Raw genomic sequence first — 19,381 nt, 5'->3', positions numbered from 1 at the left:
AGCATGGTATACTGGTATAGAGCAGGAGGAGTTGAGCAGATTGACCTAGATTTATGGGAAAAGATTCAGTATACATGTTTCATTCATTTTATTTCCTGCTCATTCTGGGCTTTGAGGTGAAGGAGGCGGTCCTATCAGTGATCGACAGCCTTCCCTCTATGACTGTGCATACAGAGAGCTGTCAATCGCGGACAGGACCGGGTGTACTGAAACGTTTTCCATAAAACTATATATCAATCTACTGGAATCCTCCTGCTCTTTAATACGCCGCCTTGAGCTCAGACACCATGTTCCCTTTAAGCCTCTGACATCCAGGTAGTCATGATGATCATGCTGGTACAGGAGCAGTGCCTGAACGATCACAGCAGGAACCCAGCACCGACAGAGACCTGCGTTTCTGCTGTCATGGATGGAATCAGAGATAACACTGGTCAAGGCCATTGAATAGGGATTGGAGCGTTTAGGAGGTTAGAGGGAGCCCCTCAAACCATATAGCCAATATCACAACCATGCTGTATACTAACTTCAACCCAGACATCTGCTCAGCAGACCGCTCTGCTGCTGCCCACCATGACTGGACAGAGTCCAATCAGGGAAGAAATGTCTGCTTGTAGCCAACCACATCAAATTTGCACAGCGATGCCACTAGTTTAGGTAGACAACTAGACATGTCTGAAGGATGAGCAGGTGCAGGCAGATGAAATAAATACCATCATATAGCCCATGTAAATGGATCACTTTTTTAATATGCTGACAGGTCCTCGTTAATCCAATTTGTATTTCACGTTCTATATGTTGGCGTAACCGCTCTCTTCCCCGACTGCCACATACATGCTTAGCCAAGCATGCATGTCTGCAGTTATAGTGGAAAAGTATAGTGCAAATAATTATACCCAAAAATATATATTAGGGTACTTTCACACTTGTGTTGCTGGATTCCGGCAGGCAGTTCCGTCGCTGGAATATGTATGCATCCGTCTCACAAATGTATTGCTATACCAAATCTGTCTCTCCGGTTGTCATCCACAAAACTGGATCCGCATTAATGCATTTCAAGGTAAAATAATGCCGGATCCTGCTTTCCGTCATTTTCTCCGTCCAAACACCGTACAGTGACTGAACTGAAGACATCCTGATGCATACTGAACGGATTGCTCTCCATTCAGAACGCATTAGGATAAAACTGATCAGTTCTTTACCGGTATTGAGCCCCTAGGACGGAACTCCATACCGGAAAAGTTTAACGCAAGTGTGAAAGTACCCTTAAGGGCTCATGCACACAACCATAGTTTTTACAGTCCACAAAATACAGATATGCAAAACACAGATAACAGCCATATGCGGAACATCCCCTCATCTATAGAAAAGTCCTATCCTTGTTCGGAAAATGGACAAGTATAGGACACGTTCTATTTTTTAGGTGCTTCAGAACAGAGATTGAAGTAAATGAGTCTGCATCTGAACCGCAAAAACAGCGGATGGGATGTGGACAAAAAACATGGTTGTGTGCATGAGCCTCAAGTCCCCAATGGTCGTTTCTGACATTGAAATTATAAAAGACCAAAGACATAAAACCGAAAAAGCTATACCAAAGATAACTTAACCCAAAAAAGTTACCCCAGTGAACGGTCATGCGACTAGCCAAGCCCAGATTACCAGTGGACGAAAAATATAAAAAATAACAGTATACAATGACAAACAAATAATGGGGGTCATTTATTAAAACCAGCGTTCTAGACGCCAGTCTTAAAGAGGACCTTTCACCAGGATACATGTATTGAAACAGTTATATTACCTTACAGTGCGGCCCCCAGTGATTTTTCGCTTTTTTTATAATTTATTTTTTTCCTTGATCCGCTGTGGTCCTAGTTTGTTTTGGCGCCTCATATGCTAATGAGCCATGCACCATCTTGGAGTTCCCGACGGATGCTGCTGACTATACCGCTGTGATGCTCTGCGCCAGGGACTCCAAGATGGCTGGGGATGTGTAAAAGCTTAAGTGCACGCTAATCTCGCAAGAATTTGAGCTCCTTCTCCCTGGCCAAGAGCAGGGGCGCTCTGATTGGAAGCGGTCGCAGCAAGGGAGAAGATAACCGCGCCCAGGCCAATTTAAGTCCACGCCTAGTTGAACCGAATCGCCTCATTGGCATAAGAGGCACCAAAACAAACGGGGACCACAGCGGACAAAAGGGGAGGTCCTTTATAAAAAATAAAAAGCGGAAAGACATCACTGGAGGCCGCACTGTAAGGTAATAACTATTTCAATACATGTATCCTGGTGAAAGGTCCTCTTCAAGGCCCTGTGCTGGTGGTGAATCCGCTGGAGTTATGTAGAGGTGCTGGCTTCTACATGACTTTGGTGGATCCAGGGAGCTGGAATAGATATAGACCATTTTCTATGCCTAAAACGGGCGTAGAAAATCATGAATGAGATGGGCCTGCTGGCCCGTTCCCTTTCACCGCCCACTTTTTTTTTTAGACCTGGTGTGAGCAGGAAAAAGAAGATTGCGGTGCAATGGTTCTTCTGTGCCAGAAATACTCCCAATATAGACTCATTTGTTAGTAACCAAGCCCAATGGGCCAGATTTATCATTAGCTCAGGTCAGAATAATGGAGTGAAAAAGTCCCCCCAAAAAGTCCCAAACGCTAAAACTGCGCACAAATTTGCGACTTTTTTCTGCTCTGCACTATGCTCGCCAGTTTTCTGAAAGTGGGAGTTATTTAAATGAATCTCTAGACAGATTTACTTTTGGGACTATTTAAAAAGTCGCAATTTCACTCCAGTGAGGACCATGCTCATCTTAGAGACTTTTTAATAGAACATGCGACTTTCATAAAAACATGCCACTTTTTCGTAAAGATGTGCGACTTTTGTAAAGCTGCTTACTGACGGACAAACTGCTACTGTCAAACCACATTTATTACAGTCTTAAAGGGACGATCATAAATCTGACTTGGCTAAAACTGACTTTATCCATATGTGAAAGTGGAGTGAGCTGTCAGTCATGATAAATGTGTTTATTTTAGATTATATTAACATTAAAAAAAATACCAGTAGCTAAAATGTTAAAATAATAAAAGCAAAAAAACTAAATATAAAAAAAAGGATTTTTTTAAAATTATTTTTCCAATTTATAAGCCTATGGATGCCTTCAAACGCGGCAGAATTAGTTGCAGAAATTTGAGACTGAAAACTAGTTCCATTTACCAGAATGGGTTTGGTTTTGGCTGCAAGCACATGGATTTCTTCAAGTGCCATTCAAGTGAATTGAACCAATATATGCTGATATTTTGTGCAACAAAAATCGGCTGCACGTGAAGGCACTGCAAAAACCTAGAAAAAAAAGTTTGAGCATAAAAATTATATTCCTGACAAAAATGCTCAAAAAAGCACATTGCTAGCCGAATAAAGTTATAGCAGTTAAACTAATGGTTTGAAGACCAAAATTAACCCAGTCCTGAACCAGTTAAAAGGTGTTATCCCATTAATTTCTTAAGAAAAAATATATATATACCTGAAGTATCAACTGTATCAATACCAAAAAAGTGAGTTGGCAGCAGCTTGCTACAAGAAAAGCACCTACATCTCCCAGCTGCGCACAGATTCCACTACAGCACTATGGTATGTGATGTCACCCAATTTCCTTCGCCACTGTCTACAGAAACACGGCCATGTCTTTATATGAATTTAGAAGTAGGGACAAGCAAATTAAAGATGTCTGGGCAACTGGACTAAGATCACTTCACCATCACTGGAAAAAGGGCATGTGGGTCCACCAAATAATGCAGGAGAAGGTGGACGAGAAACAGCAGGGGGCCCTACTACAGAAAAATGAACATAAAAACCTTACAATATTTTTATTGCATGAACTATATATTGCAATACTATGTAATTTGAAATGCCCTATTCATTGCATGCTTTTTGAGGAATGACCCCTTTAACATTGAAACACTTGGGAGTAATTAAAAAAAATGAAAAAATACTTAAATTACTTTATTATAAATATATTCCCAAATACCTTTCATTACTTATAATGGTAATCGTTCTGTCTAGGAAGCAATCAGGGGAAATAAAATGGCTGCCATCCTAATCTCTGCTATGATCCTGAACACAAATAAGATTTTCAGCCGAATCTCTGTAGGAATGGAGATCATGACGAGGAATGAAGTATAGAGAGGAGGTGGGGGATCTGACTAATGAGCAGCAGCACTTGTATGCAGTCTCCATTACCACAGTGTGTCCCAGCAGTCCTCTGCACTTAATGTCTCCTCATGAACTCTATTCCTACAGAGATTCAGCTGAAGACCTTATAAACTGTATTCAGAATCGTAATCCCTGACAAGTAGAAGAGGAGGATAAGGCAGCTCTTTAGCTCAGTGTTCTGAAGTAACTTGTCCTGCTGTGTGATTAGGACAGGTTTTGTGTGTGCTAATAGGACTGCGGGCAATTTTTTTCTACTAATGATTGCTCCTTAGACAAAATGAGCCATCATCACTAATAAAAGGTATTTGGGAATATATTTATAACAAAGTAATATTAAGTATTTTCATTTTCTTAATTCCTGGAGAACCCCTTTAAAAATAAAATATATGAGGAGACATGATAAACTTATGATTGGAGAACAGTTACATTTAAAAAGGGAACATGTCACTTCCAAAAACCATCCCAAGCTGCCAGCAGTACTAGAGTAGCCAGCAGTGTTTCTGACCATCATTTTCTTCCTGAGGGCAGATGCGGCAAAAGCTCTGAAAATGCTCTTTTATCCCCTGCCGGCAGCAGCCACCTTGCTCCAAGCCAAGGTAACCACGACCCCTTCCCTGCCCTTTTGCTGTGACTGACAGCGCTTATGCAGAGAGTTCGGCTTGCTTTGCCGAACTGCCGGCTGTCAAGTCACAGCGAAGGGCCAGGGAAGGGTGTGTGGTTACCTTGACTTTGAGCAAGTCGGCTGCTGACCCCTCGACTTCAAGCAGGACTAGAAAATCGCATCGGCAGGGGATAACTGAACGTTTTCAGAGCTTTTGCAGCATCTGCCTTCAGGAAGAAAACGATAGCCAGAAACACTGCTGGCTACTCTCAAGTACTGCTGGCAGCTTGGGATGGTTTTTGGAAGTGACAGGTTCCCTTTAAAGAGGACCTGTCTCCTTTCCTGATGTGTATTTGCAACTACTTGCCCTGTAATAACCCTTCAGAAGAATCTTTTCATAAAACCCCATGTTGTGAGGTTCCTCGGTTATTTCTACTAGAAATTCAGTAAGGCTGGGTTCACACTTGAGCGTTGCGCAAACGCGCGTTTTACGCGCGTTTTTGACGCACATTTTTATGCGCGTTTTTGTAATAGTAAACGCGCGTTTGACGCGCGTTTGTGTGATTCACTACAGTGTCCTATGGCCACAAACGCCCCAAAAGTCGCTCATGTACTTTTTGGAGCGTCGGGCGTTTTACAGCGCGATCGTACGCGCTGTAAAACGCCCAAGTGTGAACCATTCCCATAGGGAATCATTGGTTTCTCCTTGTTGAGCGTTTTACAGCGCGTAGGAACGCGCTGTAAAACGCTCAGGTGTGAACCCAGCCTAATACATTTGGAACTGGGTGTTACCAGCTGGAGGTGTGTCAGTACACAGTCTGGCCCCAGCAGCACAGATTGGACAACATCAGAATGTGCCAGGCCACACTGGTGACACCTAGTTGCAGAAAAAGTTATATGAAAAAGATGCTCTAGAATAGTTATTGCATGGGGCATAAATTAGTAAAACAGACATGTCAGGAGTAGTGACAAGTCCTCTAAAGCAGTGGTCCCCAACTGCCGGGCCCATCGCCGAAAACACGATTGCGCCACAGTAATAGCAAATTACATATCTGCACCAGGAGCGCTTCACTTACCGCTGCCTGCTGCAGACTAACAGACGGGTTGGTCCCCAGCAGCAGCCATTTAAGTCAGATTACAGCCAGTCTGCAGTTTCGGATCTAATCTGACTGAAATGGCTGCTGCTGGCCTTAGTCATCTCTCTGCCTCTTTTCACAGGTGCCCAGCCCAAAGTGTGTTTAACCCTCAAAATGGTGTATTATATTAAATCGCACATCAAGTGTTTCAATATCAAAATGGTGGATTATTAATCCTTCTCTTCACAGGTGCCCAGCCCACCAAGTTTTTGAACCTCAAAAAGCCCCGCTCACCCCAGTCCCTGGGAAAATTGTCTTCCATGAAACTGGTCCTTGGTGCATATAAAGGTTGGGGACCACTGCCTTAAAGGGGAACTGCAGCATGTGCACGAGAAACTGGGAAGGCGGCTGAAAAGTCATTATACACAACAGTAACAGTACACTACTGACATGTATAACTGTCCATACAGCAAGTGTGCGCTGAAGCAGAAGCTCCAGCTGAACCGCCAACTTACCGATTCATTAGGCGATATGTGATTATCTGCTGAACTAAATTCTGCCACCAGTTCATCAGCCACCTCATTATAAGACGTTGTGCCCTTTTTCTGTACTTTTTCACAAACCTTCATAGAAAAGTGACGTAAGCCCTTGCCATTTTTCTCTCCTTTTTTATTCCTTTTCCTATATAAAAACAGAAAATAAAAAGTATATGGCATCAGGCAGAGCTTCTGTGGGATGTAGAGCTGATCTGTCATATCCAACAAGCCCTACATGCAATAACTGGGCAGAACGCTATATAGCAGCAGGAGCAGTCCCACAGTAGTGACTGACACACTGATGTCAGCGGTCACTCATTTACTGTGCTGTAGTTTTTAAAAACTTATATCTTATCCTTTGCAGTGAAATATTGTGCAGCCTCGCTGATATGAGTTATCTAAATATACAACTCAAAGTTATGTGTCTGCTGTGCTCAGGCGGAAAGAACGGCATGGATACATTTGTACACAGGAGCCTGTCAATCACTTCTGAGATGGGTGGGGAATATAACCGTGGCCACACACCTAAAAATTTTACAAAATAGATGATTTCCATCAAAATGATAGATTAAAATCGGGTGAACTTTCACAGCAAATTAGTTTTATCCAACCAATGGCAGGCTATTCTTGTCCAACATGTCAGCCATGATGGAAATTTCAACCAATGTCTGGACAAGAGCTCTTTCTTCGAAAGAACTTTACCAGAAAGATTAGGCATGACGGATCAGGCCCGGATGCGTTCAGTGAAACTCGCACCATTTTGCAAGCAAGTTCAGTCAATTTTGTCTGCGATTGCGTTCAGTTTTTTTCAAGTGCAATGCGTTTTGATGCATTTTTCACGCGCGTGATAAAAAACGGAAGGTTTACAAACAACATCTCTTAGCAACCATCAGTGAAAAACGCATTGCATCCGCACTTGCTTCCGGATGCAATGCGTTTTTCACTGAAGCCCCCATTCACTTCTATGGGGCCAGGGCTGCGTTAAAAACGCAGACTATAGAACATGCTGTTTTTTTTTTTTTTTCACGCAACGCAGAACTGATGCGTGAAAAAAACGCTCATGTACATAGACCCATTGAAATGAATGGGTCAGGATTCAGTGCGGGTGCTATGCGTTCACGTCACGCATTGCACCCACGCGGAAAACTCGCTCATGTGAAAGGGGCCTTTAGGAGTGTAGATCAACAATTTCCAATTCAATTCTCATCGTTACACTGACTAACGCCTGGGGTACAAATGATTGTTACCGTGATCATTTATCCCCCCGTACAGGTGGCATTTTGTCATCAGCATATTCCTTCTTTACACAAAGCAATGCGCTACTAACAAAATAATTTAGGCGGACATCCGCTCAGCTGACATGGGCCAGTAAATGGCTGAAAGGAACGCCCGTACCCAATCACTAAAGGCCCGTGCTCCAGATTAATCTTGGTGTGGTGAATGGGCACAGCATTTCTATAAACATAGGCGTAAAGGGGCTGATAACTGTCTAGAGCTACTTATCTCAGGACAGAATTTATTAAACTTTATCGATATCGTTAAAACAATCCCAGATACTGAAAATTAACACGCATAGTGACTTGTTAGACTGCCAGTTACTGAATAGGTTAGGCTACTTTCACACTGGCGTTTTAGGGTCCGCCTGTGAGATCCGTTTCAAGGCTCTCACAAGCGGCCCCAAACGGATCAGTTTAGCCCCAATGCATTCTGAATGGATAAGGATCCATTCAGAATGCATCAGTTTGCCTCCGTTCAGCCTCCAGGCGGTGGGAGGGGAAATCAGGTCATCAGATTATGGCTCACCGCCTCCAAGAAAGCATCCTCTAGAACAGTGTTTCCCAGTGTGCCTCCAGCTGTTGCAAAACTACAACTCCCAGCATGCCTGCACAGCCAAAGGCATGTCTGGGCATGCTGGGAGTTGTAGTTTTGCAACAGCTGGAGGCACACTGGTTGGGAAACACTGCTCTAGAATATGATTTAAAAAAAAAAAAAAGGCAGCGCACAGAACTGCTGCCTCAGGTCATCCGCCTGGTGTCATGGGAGGAAAATTAGAAAGACCCCACTGTTGACAGACATAAAAAGCTAGAATGCCAAAATGTACACGAGTAAACCAAAATCCTTCTGGGGAAAAAAAAAAGTCTTTTAGACAGAGGAGACCAAGATGGAACTTTTTGGTAAAGCACATCATTCTATGGTTTAAAAAAATAAACAAACAATAAAAATGGAATGAGGCCCACAAAAGGAAATAACAGTACCTACAATCAAAAATGGTGGAGGTTAAAAAAATGTTTTGCGGTTGCTCTGCTCCCTTTGGCACCGTGTGCCTTGACTGTACAAGGCATCATGAAATCTGAAGATTACGGGTCGCAATGTAGGACCCAGTGACAGAAAGCTGGGTTAGCATCCTAGGTTATACGAAAGGACAATGACCCCAAACAAGAAGCACCCAGAAATTGATGTGAACAAAGAACTGGGGAGTTCTGATGTGGCCAGCAATAAGTCTGGATCTAAATTCTATTGAACACCTGTAGAAAGATCTTAAAAATGCTGTTGGAAAAAAGGCACCCATTAAATATGAGACCTGGAGCAATTTGCAAAAGAAGAGAGTGATCCAAAACTCCAGTTGAGAGGTGTAAGAAACTTGTTGATGGTTATAGGAAGCAACTGATTTCAGTTATTTCTTCCAAAGGTTGAGCAACCAAATATTAAGTTGAGGGTGCCAGTAAATTTGTCTGGCCCATTTTTGGAGTTTTGCGTGAGATTATATAATTTTTGGTCTCATTTCCCCTCAGTTTGTGTTGTTCCAAAACACACACAAAGGAAACATATATAACAAAATGTGTGCAATTAAAATACACTTCTGGAAGAAATATGTTCGCCATATAAGACGCGCCGGCCCATAAGACGCACCTAGGTTTTTAGAAGAGGACAATAAGTAAAATATATTTTTCATTACACCTCAGGTCAGACCCCCATATCAGCCCCTATGCCTCATCAGCCTCCATATCAGCCCCTATGCCTCATCAGCCTCCATATCAGCCCTTATGCCGCTCATCAGCCCCCCCATCATCAGCCCTTATGCCACTCATCAGCCCCCCCATCATCAGCCCTTATGCCACTCATCAGCCCCCCCATCATCAGCCCTTATGCCACTCATCAGCCCCCCCCATCATCAGCCCTTATGCCGCTCATCAGCCCCCCCATCATCAGCCCTTATGCCACTCATCAGCCCCCCCATCATCAGCCCTTATGCCACTCATCAGCCCCCCCCATCATCAGCCCTTATGCCGCTCATCAGCCCCCCATCATCAGCCCTTATGCCGCTCATCAGCCCCCCATCATCAGCCCTGATGCCGCTCATCAGCCCCCCATCATCAGCCCTGATGCCGCTCATCAGCCCCCCATCATCAGCCCTGATGCCGCTCATCAGCCCCCCATCATCAGCCCTGATGCCGCTCATCAGCCCCCCATCATCAGCCCTTATGCCGCTCATCAGCCCCCCATCATCAGCCCTTATGCCGCTCATCAGCCCCCCATTATCAGCCCTTATGCCGCTCATCAGCCCCCCATTATCAGCCCTTATGCCGCTCATCAGCCCCCCATTATCAGCCCTTATGCCGCTCATCAGCCCCCCATTATCAGCCCTTATGCCGCTCATCAGCCCTCCATTATCAGCCCTTATGCCGCTCATCAGCCCCCCCATTATCAGCCCTTATGCCGCTCATCAGCCCCCCATTATCAGCCCTTATGCCGCTCATCAGCCCCCCATTATCAGCCCTTATGCCGCTCATCAGCCCCCCATTATCAGCCCTTATGCCGCTCATCAGCCTCCCATTATCAGCCCTTATGCCGCTAATCAGCCCCCCATTATCAGCCCTTATGCCGCTCATCAGCCCCCCCATTATCAGCCCTTATGCCGCTCATCAGCCCCCCATTATCAGCCCCCATTGCCTCATGCCAGATAAAATAAAATACTTTGCTCTCCTGTTCCTGGATGCAGCCACTCCTCACCGCCCTGTCTTCCTCCTGCTGTCGGCTGTGCTGTGAACTGGGGCACCACAGCACAGCCGAGGACCAGGAAATGGCGAGTACAGAGCCTTCACTGCTTCCTGGTCCTGCAGTACTAATGAGTGCTACCATAATGAAAGCACTCAGTTTTCACCCAATAAGACGCTGGGGCATTTTTAACCCACTTTTGGGGAGAAAAATGAGTCTTGCGGGGCGAAAAATACGGGTGATCTGCTCGTATCCAGCTCAGAGTTAGCTTCAGGACGATATAGGACATACAGCATCCGCTCCTAACAATCCATTCCTAACTGCTGTAGGGTGTCATTCAGTTGTACACTTAGGTGAGACTAACCAAACTAGTACCCTTAGCACTCAATATATGCAGCAGGCTGTATAGCAGCATAAGAACTTAACTAGTCCATGAACTGGTAGTCTAACACTCACTCACTACGTATATTGCTTTCCAATATCTGGGCTTATATTTTAAACCATATCAATTAGGTTATGTTTTATCAACACCTATTCTCTCCTACTAGTTTGAAATATTGAGTCAGACAGTAGAGATGCATCCTCTACTTATCTAAGGGAAGCAAGAATGGATAGAAATAGTTTCTCTAATCTCTGTCTCCCACAACAGGTGACAGCAGGGTTCCCCTAAAAACATGAGATCAGTGTGAAGTTTTAATGTGACGGCAGAAGACAGCCTGCAGAGGGAAGGGTACTGTTGCTGAGGCAGCCATAAGATGGCCCCATTGATAAAATGTAGACTTCTGGTAAGAAAATGCAGATGGTAACAGAACAGTCAAAAGTCCTAAAGAACACAGCACTGTCTGGGAATTATTATACTAATCAATCTTCACCTAAAATATTAGGCTTGACAGCAATGCACAAGAAAAAAATTAAATGCTTCATTTTGTTTCCTGGTATGTACTTTCCTTTGCTACAAAAGGAAAATTTACTGGAATACACCAAAAGCATGCATCTTACCCAGCAGACCATGGAGAAGTGTCTGTAACTTGGTTCTGTGAAACAAAGTGCGTGTTGGGAGTATGTGGACTTCCTAATAAAATCGTACTTGGTGCAGACTGTCTTTGTGGTGTGGTAATGACCTGTGATTGAAAGAAAAAAAGCATGGAAAATTCTGTTACATGTTCAGAAGAGGCAAGGGTTCATCCACATGTTTATAGGAAAACACCAGATCTAATGCCGATTGATGTTCTAATAGCATATAGCAGGCATGGCCAACCTGCGGCTCTCCAGCTGTTGTAAAACTACAACTCCCACCATGCCCTGCTGCAGGCTGATAGCTTTAGGCAGTCTAAGCATGCTGGGACTTGTAGTTTTGCAACAGCTGGAGAGCCTCAGGTTGGCCATGCCTGGCATATAGACTCCACAACACACAAAACGTCCATGTACTGCACACAAACCCTCCAAATGGATAAGTCATTTATGCAAGTAAAGTCCTGGAACACAAGCTCTTTATGGGTCAGTAGGCCATGAAAACACATTGTATAAAGGTTTACATTGACCAGTGCATCTATTGTTCCATGTAGCCACTCAAGTTCACAAAAGCAGGAAGGACATTCTCTCTCTACCACCTGAACCTGAGATGAGTCCTGTACTTGAGACGATCAGGGACAGTACTCATCTCAGGTTAATTTGCATATGTATCAAATACATTTTTTTACACAATAAAAGCACACAGAGCTATGGGGACTGGGTATCGCGGATGTTCTAGTGGCCATCTAGCAACCCATGTCCGCAGCGCTATACACAAAATCCCGTTGACAGGTTCCCTTTAAAAGCGGTTACTCAGCTTTTTTAAACGGATAGCCATTAATATGGATCTGTGAGGGACTTGATCAGCTGTTTGATGGGGCATCCTCATTGTTTACATGTGCCATACTTCAGAACAATTCAGTTTTATAAGTGCTTTGCATTGCAGCTACATTACCAAGGACAGGTGCTACTAGAAGTACGGAGTTGGAATGACGGGATCCTTCAAACAGCTGATGCGCTGGGTATTGATCAGATGATACGTAAAAATGGATGGAGACAGCACATCCTCAAGTGAAGATTTATTCCAGATATGAATAAATCTTCACTTGAGGATGTGCTGTCTGCATCCATTTTTACGGATCATTTGATCAATGTGGGGAAGCTTACCACTCCCCTGGAGACGTGCACCTATTGCTCACTAAACTAGGTGTGCTGTCCTTCCTCCTTTTTTCCAAGTGTTGGGTATCGAGTCAGGACCTTGCCAATCTAACACTGATAGCCTAAGGAACACATCACTATCGTACCAAAGCACATTCAGACCATCTAAAACTGATGGGAAAAAAAAAATGATGCCTCATCCTCATCTTTGCTCATTTGGCGCAGCATTTATTACTAAGGATGCACTGTTCCAAGGGAAGTATCTTATTTACTATGATTTTCATACACAACAGTGTATATGAGCATCTACAGGAGCTTATAGTACTTATATCTAATGCTATAGGTATCTTGCCTGGTGAAACATTCCCTTCCATGTACTGGTAAGCAACTTGTATAAAAACACTAGTAACAACATGGTGACATCCATGTGACCACTCTGCCCGTGGGCACATGTCGGCTTGCCCAGCGCTGTGAACACATGATCAGATACAGACCGTGTCAAAGCTTGTATACGGTTGAGGTCACATTGCATGGTTTGTACTGTATGGCAGCTGTGACATTTCATCACATGCAAGTCTCCAGAGCTGGAGTGTGGGGAGGGCCATCGACCCTGGCGAGTCTCACACTCTGCACTTTAATAGAAATTTTATTTCAATGATTAGGGCAGTGTCACAATTTTCATTAAGTTAGCAAAAACCTCAGTGTTTTGCCTAGATTTCGCTTTAATCTCGTGAATAAACTGCCAGTTGATCGCAGAGTGAAAAAGCCTTAAAAGCGATATTCCAGTTACTACAAGTTAGGGGGTAAACTATCAGATTAGTGGAGTCCTACCGCTTGATCAAGAAAAAGGGGGGCCCAGTTCCCTGTGGAGCCTCCCTGAAATGGATGGTGCATTTCCAACCAGCGGCTCCATTAGGGCTCCTGTTTTTGCAATTGGTAGGGTCCCAGCAGTAGGACCTCCACCAATCCAATAGTTATACCCCATCCTGTGGATAAGGGATAACTTGTTATTACCGGAATACCCCTTGAACTTTGAACGGGTGCCAAGATTTTATGTGCAGATTTACATATACTACAGACTTTAGATGGCCTAAAGTCAGAATTTAAAGTCCCTCAGAGAATAATCAAGAGCAAGGTTAATATGGAACTGAAGATAATATCGGGAGTTATTTTAAGCACTACTTACCTTGACCCTATTAGTTGCTGAGAGGGGATTTTTTTTTATTATTATCTGTCTTAAGTCCAGGTGACCTCGCTCAATGTTAGCAGCACATAACCAGATGCAAGCAGCTCGCTATACATTAGATAGGGCACATTTCTATGGACCTGGAGATACCAGAGGCAAGTGTAATACAGTACATGACAACAAATATGCCACGTCTAACAGTAAATATTAACACAAAGGAGAAATTGCTTACCACTTGCTGAGAAATATTAACATTGGACTGTCCAAAAGTTTTGGGCAATAGCTGTTTTCCGACGGAGGATGGATGAACAGCCAACAGCGACACTACACCTGCAAATTACCAAAGATACAGCAACTCATTTCAGCAGGAATTTGCATCAATTAGGAGCAAAAGTAAAGCAAACATTTCATACAAAAGCACCTATTAATCTAGAAATATATACAGAACAGGGTGCGTCATTACAAATGATCGCTTCCTAAAGGGGGAATTATTTGCTGCACATCTGTTCGTTCATCTAAATGGGGCTTGCAGGAATTCAGGCACTGTGGAATGGATTGTACTGGTGCAGAAACAAGTCTGCCAAATGTGAACAGAGGCCAGACAAAGACTAGCGTGTTCATTGTGAGAAACTTGCAGCATGCGTCAGTGAGTGGTCTCCTTCTGATACTTGCACAGCATAAGGCCCCTTGCAGACGAGCGTGTCCGGATGCATTGCAAATCTGTTCAGTTAAAAATGCGCGATTTCGCAGGCAGTCATTCAGTTTTGCCTGTGACCACGCTCCGTTTTTCACGTGCATGATAAAAAAAACTGAAGGTTTACAAACATGTCTTAGCAACCATCAGTGAAAAACGCATCGCATCCACACTTACTTGCAGATACAATGCGATTTTCACGCAGCTCCATTCTCTTCTATGGGGCCAGCATTGCGTGAAGAAAAAATAAACAAACAGTATATAGAACATGCTGCGATTTTCACGCAATGCACAAGTGATGCATAGAAAACCAATGCAGTCGCATATGTACACAGCCCCATTGAAATGAATGGGTCCGGATTCGATGCAGGCGCAATGCTTTCGCAACACGCATTGCACCCGCGCGGAAAACTCGCTCATGTGAAAGGGGCCTTATACTGATTTATAATGCTATGTAACCCTTAGAGCCCTGGTATCAACTGAATTACACTGACATAATGCTGCCAGTGTAATTCAATAGATTCCAGGACTCTCAGGCTCACAGCATTATACATTATATCAGAGGTCAGAAAGGGAACTCACTGCCACATGCTGTAAGTTCCTCGTATTGAACTTGCAAAGTAAAAAATATATATATGATTAGAGAGATATAGAGAGAGAGAGAGAGAGAGATATAGAGAGAGAGAGAGATATAGAGAGAGAGAGAGATAGAGAGAGAGAGAGAGAGAGAGAGAGAGAGAGAGAGAGAGAGATATAGAGAGAGAGAGATATAGAGAGAGAGAGAGATATAGAGAGAGAGAGAGATATAGAGAGAGAGAGAGATATAGAGAGAGATAGAGAGAGAGATATAGAGAAGAGAGAGATATAGAGAGAGAGAGAGAGATATAGAGAGAGAGAGAGAGATATAGAGAGAGAGAGAGAGATATAGAGAGAGAGAGAGAGATATAGAGAGAGGAGAGAGATATAGAGAGAGAGAGAGAGAGATGAGAAGAGAGAGAGATAGAGAGAGAGAGATAGAGAGAGAGAGAGATAGAGAGAGAGAGAGAGATAGAGAGAGAGGAGAGATAGAGAGGAGAGAGAGATAGAGAGAGAGAGAGAGATAAGAGAGAGAGAGAGAGATATAGAGAGAGAGAGAGATATAGAGAGAGAGAGAGAGAGATAGAGAGAGAGAGATAGAGAGAGAGAGATAGAGAGAGAGAGAGATAGAGAGAGAGAGAGATAGAGAGAGAGAGAGAGATAGAGAGAGAGAGAGAGATAGAGAGAGATAGAGAGATAGAGAGAGATAGAGAGATAGAGAGAGATAGAGAGATAGAGAGAGATAGAGAGAGATAGAGAGAGATAGAGAGAGATAGAGAGAGATAGAGAGAGATAGAGAGAGATAGAGAGAGATAGAGAGAGATAGAGAGAGAGAGAGAGATAGAGAGAGATAGAGAGAGATAGAGAGAGATAGAGAGAGATAGAGAGAGATAGAGAGAGATAGAGATAGAGAGAGAGATAGAGAGAGATAGAGAGAGATAGAGAGAGATAGAGAGAGATAGAGAGAGATAGAGAGAGAGAGAGAGATAGAGAGAGAGAGAGAGATATACAGGTCCTTCTCAAAAAATTAGCATATTGTGATAAAGTTCATTATTTTCTGTAATGTACTGATAAACATTAGACTTTCATATATTTTAGATTCATTACACACCAACTGAAGTAGTTCAAGCCTTTTATTGTTTTAATATTGATGATTTTGGCATACAGCTCATGAAAACCCAAATTTCCTATCTCAAAAAATTAGCATATTTCATCCGACCAATAAAAGAAAAGTGTTTTTAATACAAAAAAAGTCAACCTTCAAATAATTATGTTCAGTTATGCACTCAATACTTGGTCGGGAATCCTTTTGCAGAAATGACTGCTTCAATGCGGCGTGGCATGGAGGCAATCAGCCTGTGGCACTGCTGAGGTGTTATGGAGGCCCAGGATGCTTCGATATCGGCCTTAAGCTCATCCAGGGTGTTGGGTCTTGTGTCTCTCAACTTTCTCTTCCCAATATCCCACAGATTCTCTATGGGGTTCAGGTCAGGAGAGTTGGCAGGCCAATTGAGCACAGTAATACCATGGTCAGTAAACCATTTACCAGTGGTTTTGGCACTGTGAGCAGGTGCCAGGTCGTGTTGAAAAATGAAATCTTCATCTCCATAAAGCTTTTCAGCAGATGGAAGCATGAAGTGCTCCAAAAATCTCCTGATAGCTAGCTGCATTGACCCTGCCCTTGATAAAACACAGACCATCACTGACTGTGGGTACTTGACACTGGACTTCAGGCATTTTGGCATTTCCCTCTCCCCAGTCTTTCCCCAGACTCTGGCACCTTGATTTCTGAATGACATGCAACAGTCCAGTGCTGCTTCTCTGTAGCCCAGGTCAGGCGCTTCTGCCGCTGTTTCTGGTTCAAAAGTGGCTTGACCTGGGGAATGCGGCACCTGTAGCCCATTTCCTGCACACGCCTGCACACGGTGGCTCTGGATGTTTCTACTTCAGACTCAGCCCACTGCTTCCGCAGGTCCCCCAAGGTCTGGAATCGGTCCTTCTCCACAATCTTCCTCAGGGTCTGGTCACCTCTTCTCGTTGTGCAGCGTTTTCTGCCACACTTTTTCCTTCCCACAGACTTCCCACTGAGGTGCCTTGATACAGCACTCTGGGAACAGCCTATCCGTTCAGAAATTTCTTTCTGTGTCTTACCCTCCTGCTTGAGGGTGTCAATGATGGCCTTCTGGACAGCAGTCAGGTCGGCAGTCTTACCCATGATTGCGGTTTTGAGTAATGAACCAGGCTGTGAGTTTTTAAAAGCCTCAGGAATCTTTTGCAGGTGTTTAGAGTTAATTAGTTGATTCAGATGATTAGGTTAATGGCTCGTTTAGAGAACCTTTTCATGATATGCTAATTTTTTGAGATAGGAATTTGGGGTTTTCATGAGCTGTATGCCAAAATCATCAATATTAAAACAATAAAAAGGCTTGAACTACTTCAGTTGGTGTGTAATGAATCAAAAATATATGAAAGTCTAATGTTTATCAGTACATTACAGAAAATAATGAACTTTATCACAATATGCTAATTTTTTGAGAAGGACCTGTATATACCGTCACTACATTTCCAAAATTTCAAGAGGAGATTCATTACCCATCCAATAATTCTGTAGCATCTGCTCATTTAACTATTAAGGATGAGTGAATAGACTTTGACGAAACATCAGACGTCGATTCACATAAAACTTTGTTCTAATACTGTACGGAGCGCCTGCTCCGTACAGTATTAGAACGAACTTTTATGTGAATCGACGTCTGATGTTTCGTCAAAGTCTATTCACTCATCCCTAATGTATTGGCTCTGATGAGCCAAAGTTATTGCTTTGTGAAGTCTCACGAGACTTCGGTTAATAACTTCGGAAATTTATTTGTACTGTAAAAAAAAAAAAAACATTTCCCCATCTCTGGTTCGGTTCCAAGGTGCCCTTTGGAACGGAACCAGAGTTCGGGAAATTGTTTTTTTACAGTACAAATTAACTTATTAAGTTATTGCAAGTCCCGTGTAACTTCGCAAAGCAATAACTTCGGCTCATCGGAGCCAATACATTCTTAATACTATGTGAAGCTCCGGCTCCGTACAGTATTAGAACGAAGTTTTATAAAAATCGACTTCGGATGTAGGGCTGCAGTAAACAAATATTTTAGTAATCGAGTATTCTATCAATTATATTTCTCGATTCATCGAGTAATCTAATAAGAAAAACCTTAAAATAACGTACGTAATTACGTTTTTCTTTATAAAAACAATATTTTTATTTCTTACAGTGGTGGTATGGTATAGCAAATAATTACACACACATGTTGGCTTGGCTGTATATAGTTATTGGTTTACTTTGGAGGGGTTATTGGAAGCACCTTGGCAATGGGCATGTATAAAGTTATTGGTTTGTAGGGGTTAATGAAAGCACCTTGGAGGTGCCTTCATTAACCCCTCTCTAAACCAATAACTTTATACATGCCAAGGTGGTGCCTCCATTAACCACTCTCCATCTGCCTATCAATATACAGCGAGTGCCCCCGATTCCCCCCTCCCCTGGCGTGCCTCTAGTGCTGTTAACTTAAATTACCTAATGGCACTGGCACTAGTGAGGAGGGCGCAGCCGCAGACACATGGAGACCGTCTTCATCCCAGCATGCACTGGGACCTTATGTGATGTCACAGACACATCGTTCGCCAGCGTGCTGACGACGTATGTGCGCAACTGCGCATTACGCAAAGTCCTGCCTGTAGGGCGGTGCCATCTCTTTGAACTCCGGAGGACACGGAAGCGGTGAGTGAGACTGTTAATTTCACTCCCGCTCCGTGATCACGTGATGTAAACGATTCCTCGATGCAGGGAAACTGCATTGAGGATTTTTTTGACTCGATTTAATCAAATTATTCGAAGAATCGTTTCAGCCCTATTCGGATGTTTCATCCTAAGTCGATTCGCTCATCCCTAGTAACTGTTTTCCATCCCTCTATTATTCCCACTAAACGTTTAGGATTGAAATCGCCAGCAGTCAGTAGTAAATGTGTGACTGTTACCAGCTGGGGGAGTGTCCCTGCAGTCTGACACTATCCAATCAGTGCAAACAGCAGCCTCCAATGGTAACACCCTGTTGGACCTTTATTGCAAACTGCAGGCAATTCATACATACACTTTTCAAAAGAATAACAGGAATGGTACAACAGGGACATAAGAGTAGATGCTCTATAATTACATTGGGAATGCAAAGAGTTACTAAACAAGTCATTATATAGAATCTAAAAATATATAAATTCAGGATAACAAGTAATTTATTCATTTAAATCCCTGTTCTATGCTTAGGAGTCAGGTGCACGCTCCTACTAAGTGGAGAACA

At 43.3% G+C, this 19,381-nt stretch overlaps 1 protein-coding gene across 1 annotated transcript in view; it reads right to left on the bottom strand.

The window, feature by feature from the left end:
• TFDP1 (transcription factor Dp-1) overlaps window positions 1–19,381 on the bottom strand; it is a 70,701-nt gene that overhangs the window by 17,021 nt on the left and 34,299 nt on the right. Inside the window, exons 4-6 of the mRNA XM_044285204.1 lie at window positions 14,001–14,098; window positions 11,413–11,534; window positions 6,397–6,562 (exon numbers count right to left, since the gene is read on the bottom strand). Of these exons, the coding sequence (XP_044141139.1) occupies window positions 6,397–6,562; window positions 11,413–11,534; window positions 14,001–14,098 (386 nt within the window). The remainder of the gene's footprint in view (window positions 1–6,396; window positions 6,563–11,412; window positions 11,535–14,000; window positions 14,099–19,381) is intronic.

The sequence above is a fragment of the Bufo gargarizans genome, chromosome 3 (assembly GCF_014858855.1).
Source record: "Bufo gargarizans isolate SCDJY-AF-19 chromosome 3, ASM1485885v1, whole genome shotgun sequence".
Lineage (NCBI taxonomy): Eukaryota > Metazoa > Chordata > Amphibia > Anura > Bufonidae > Bufo > Bufo gargarizans.
Note: the sequence above shows the minus strand (reverse complement) of the source record. Positions and strands in the feature narration are given on the sequence as shown.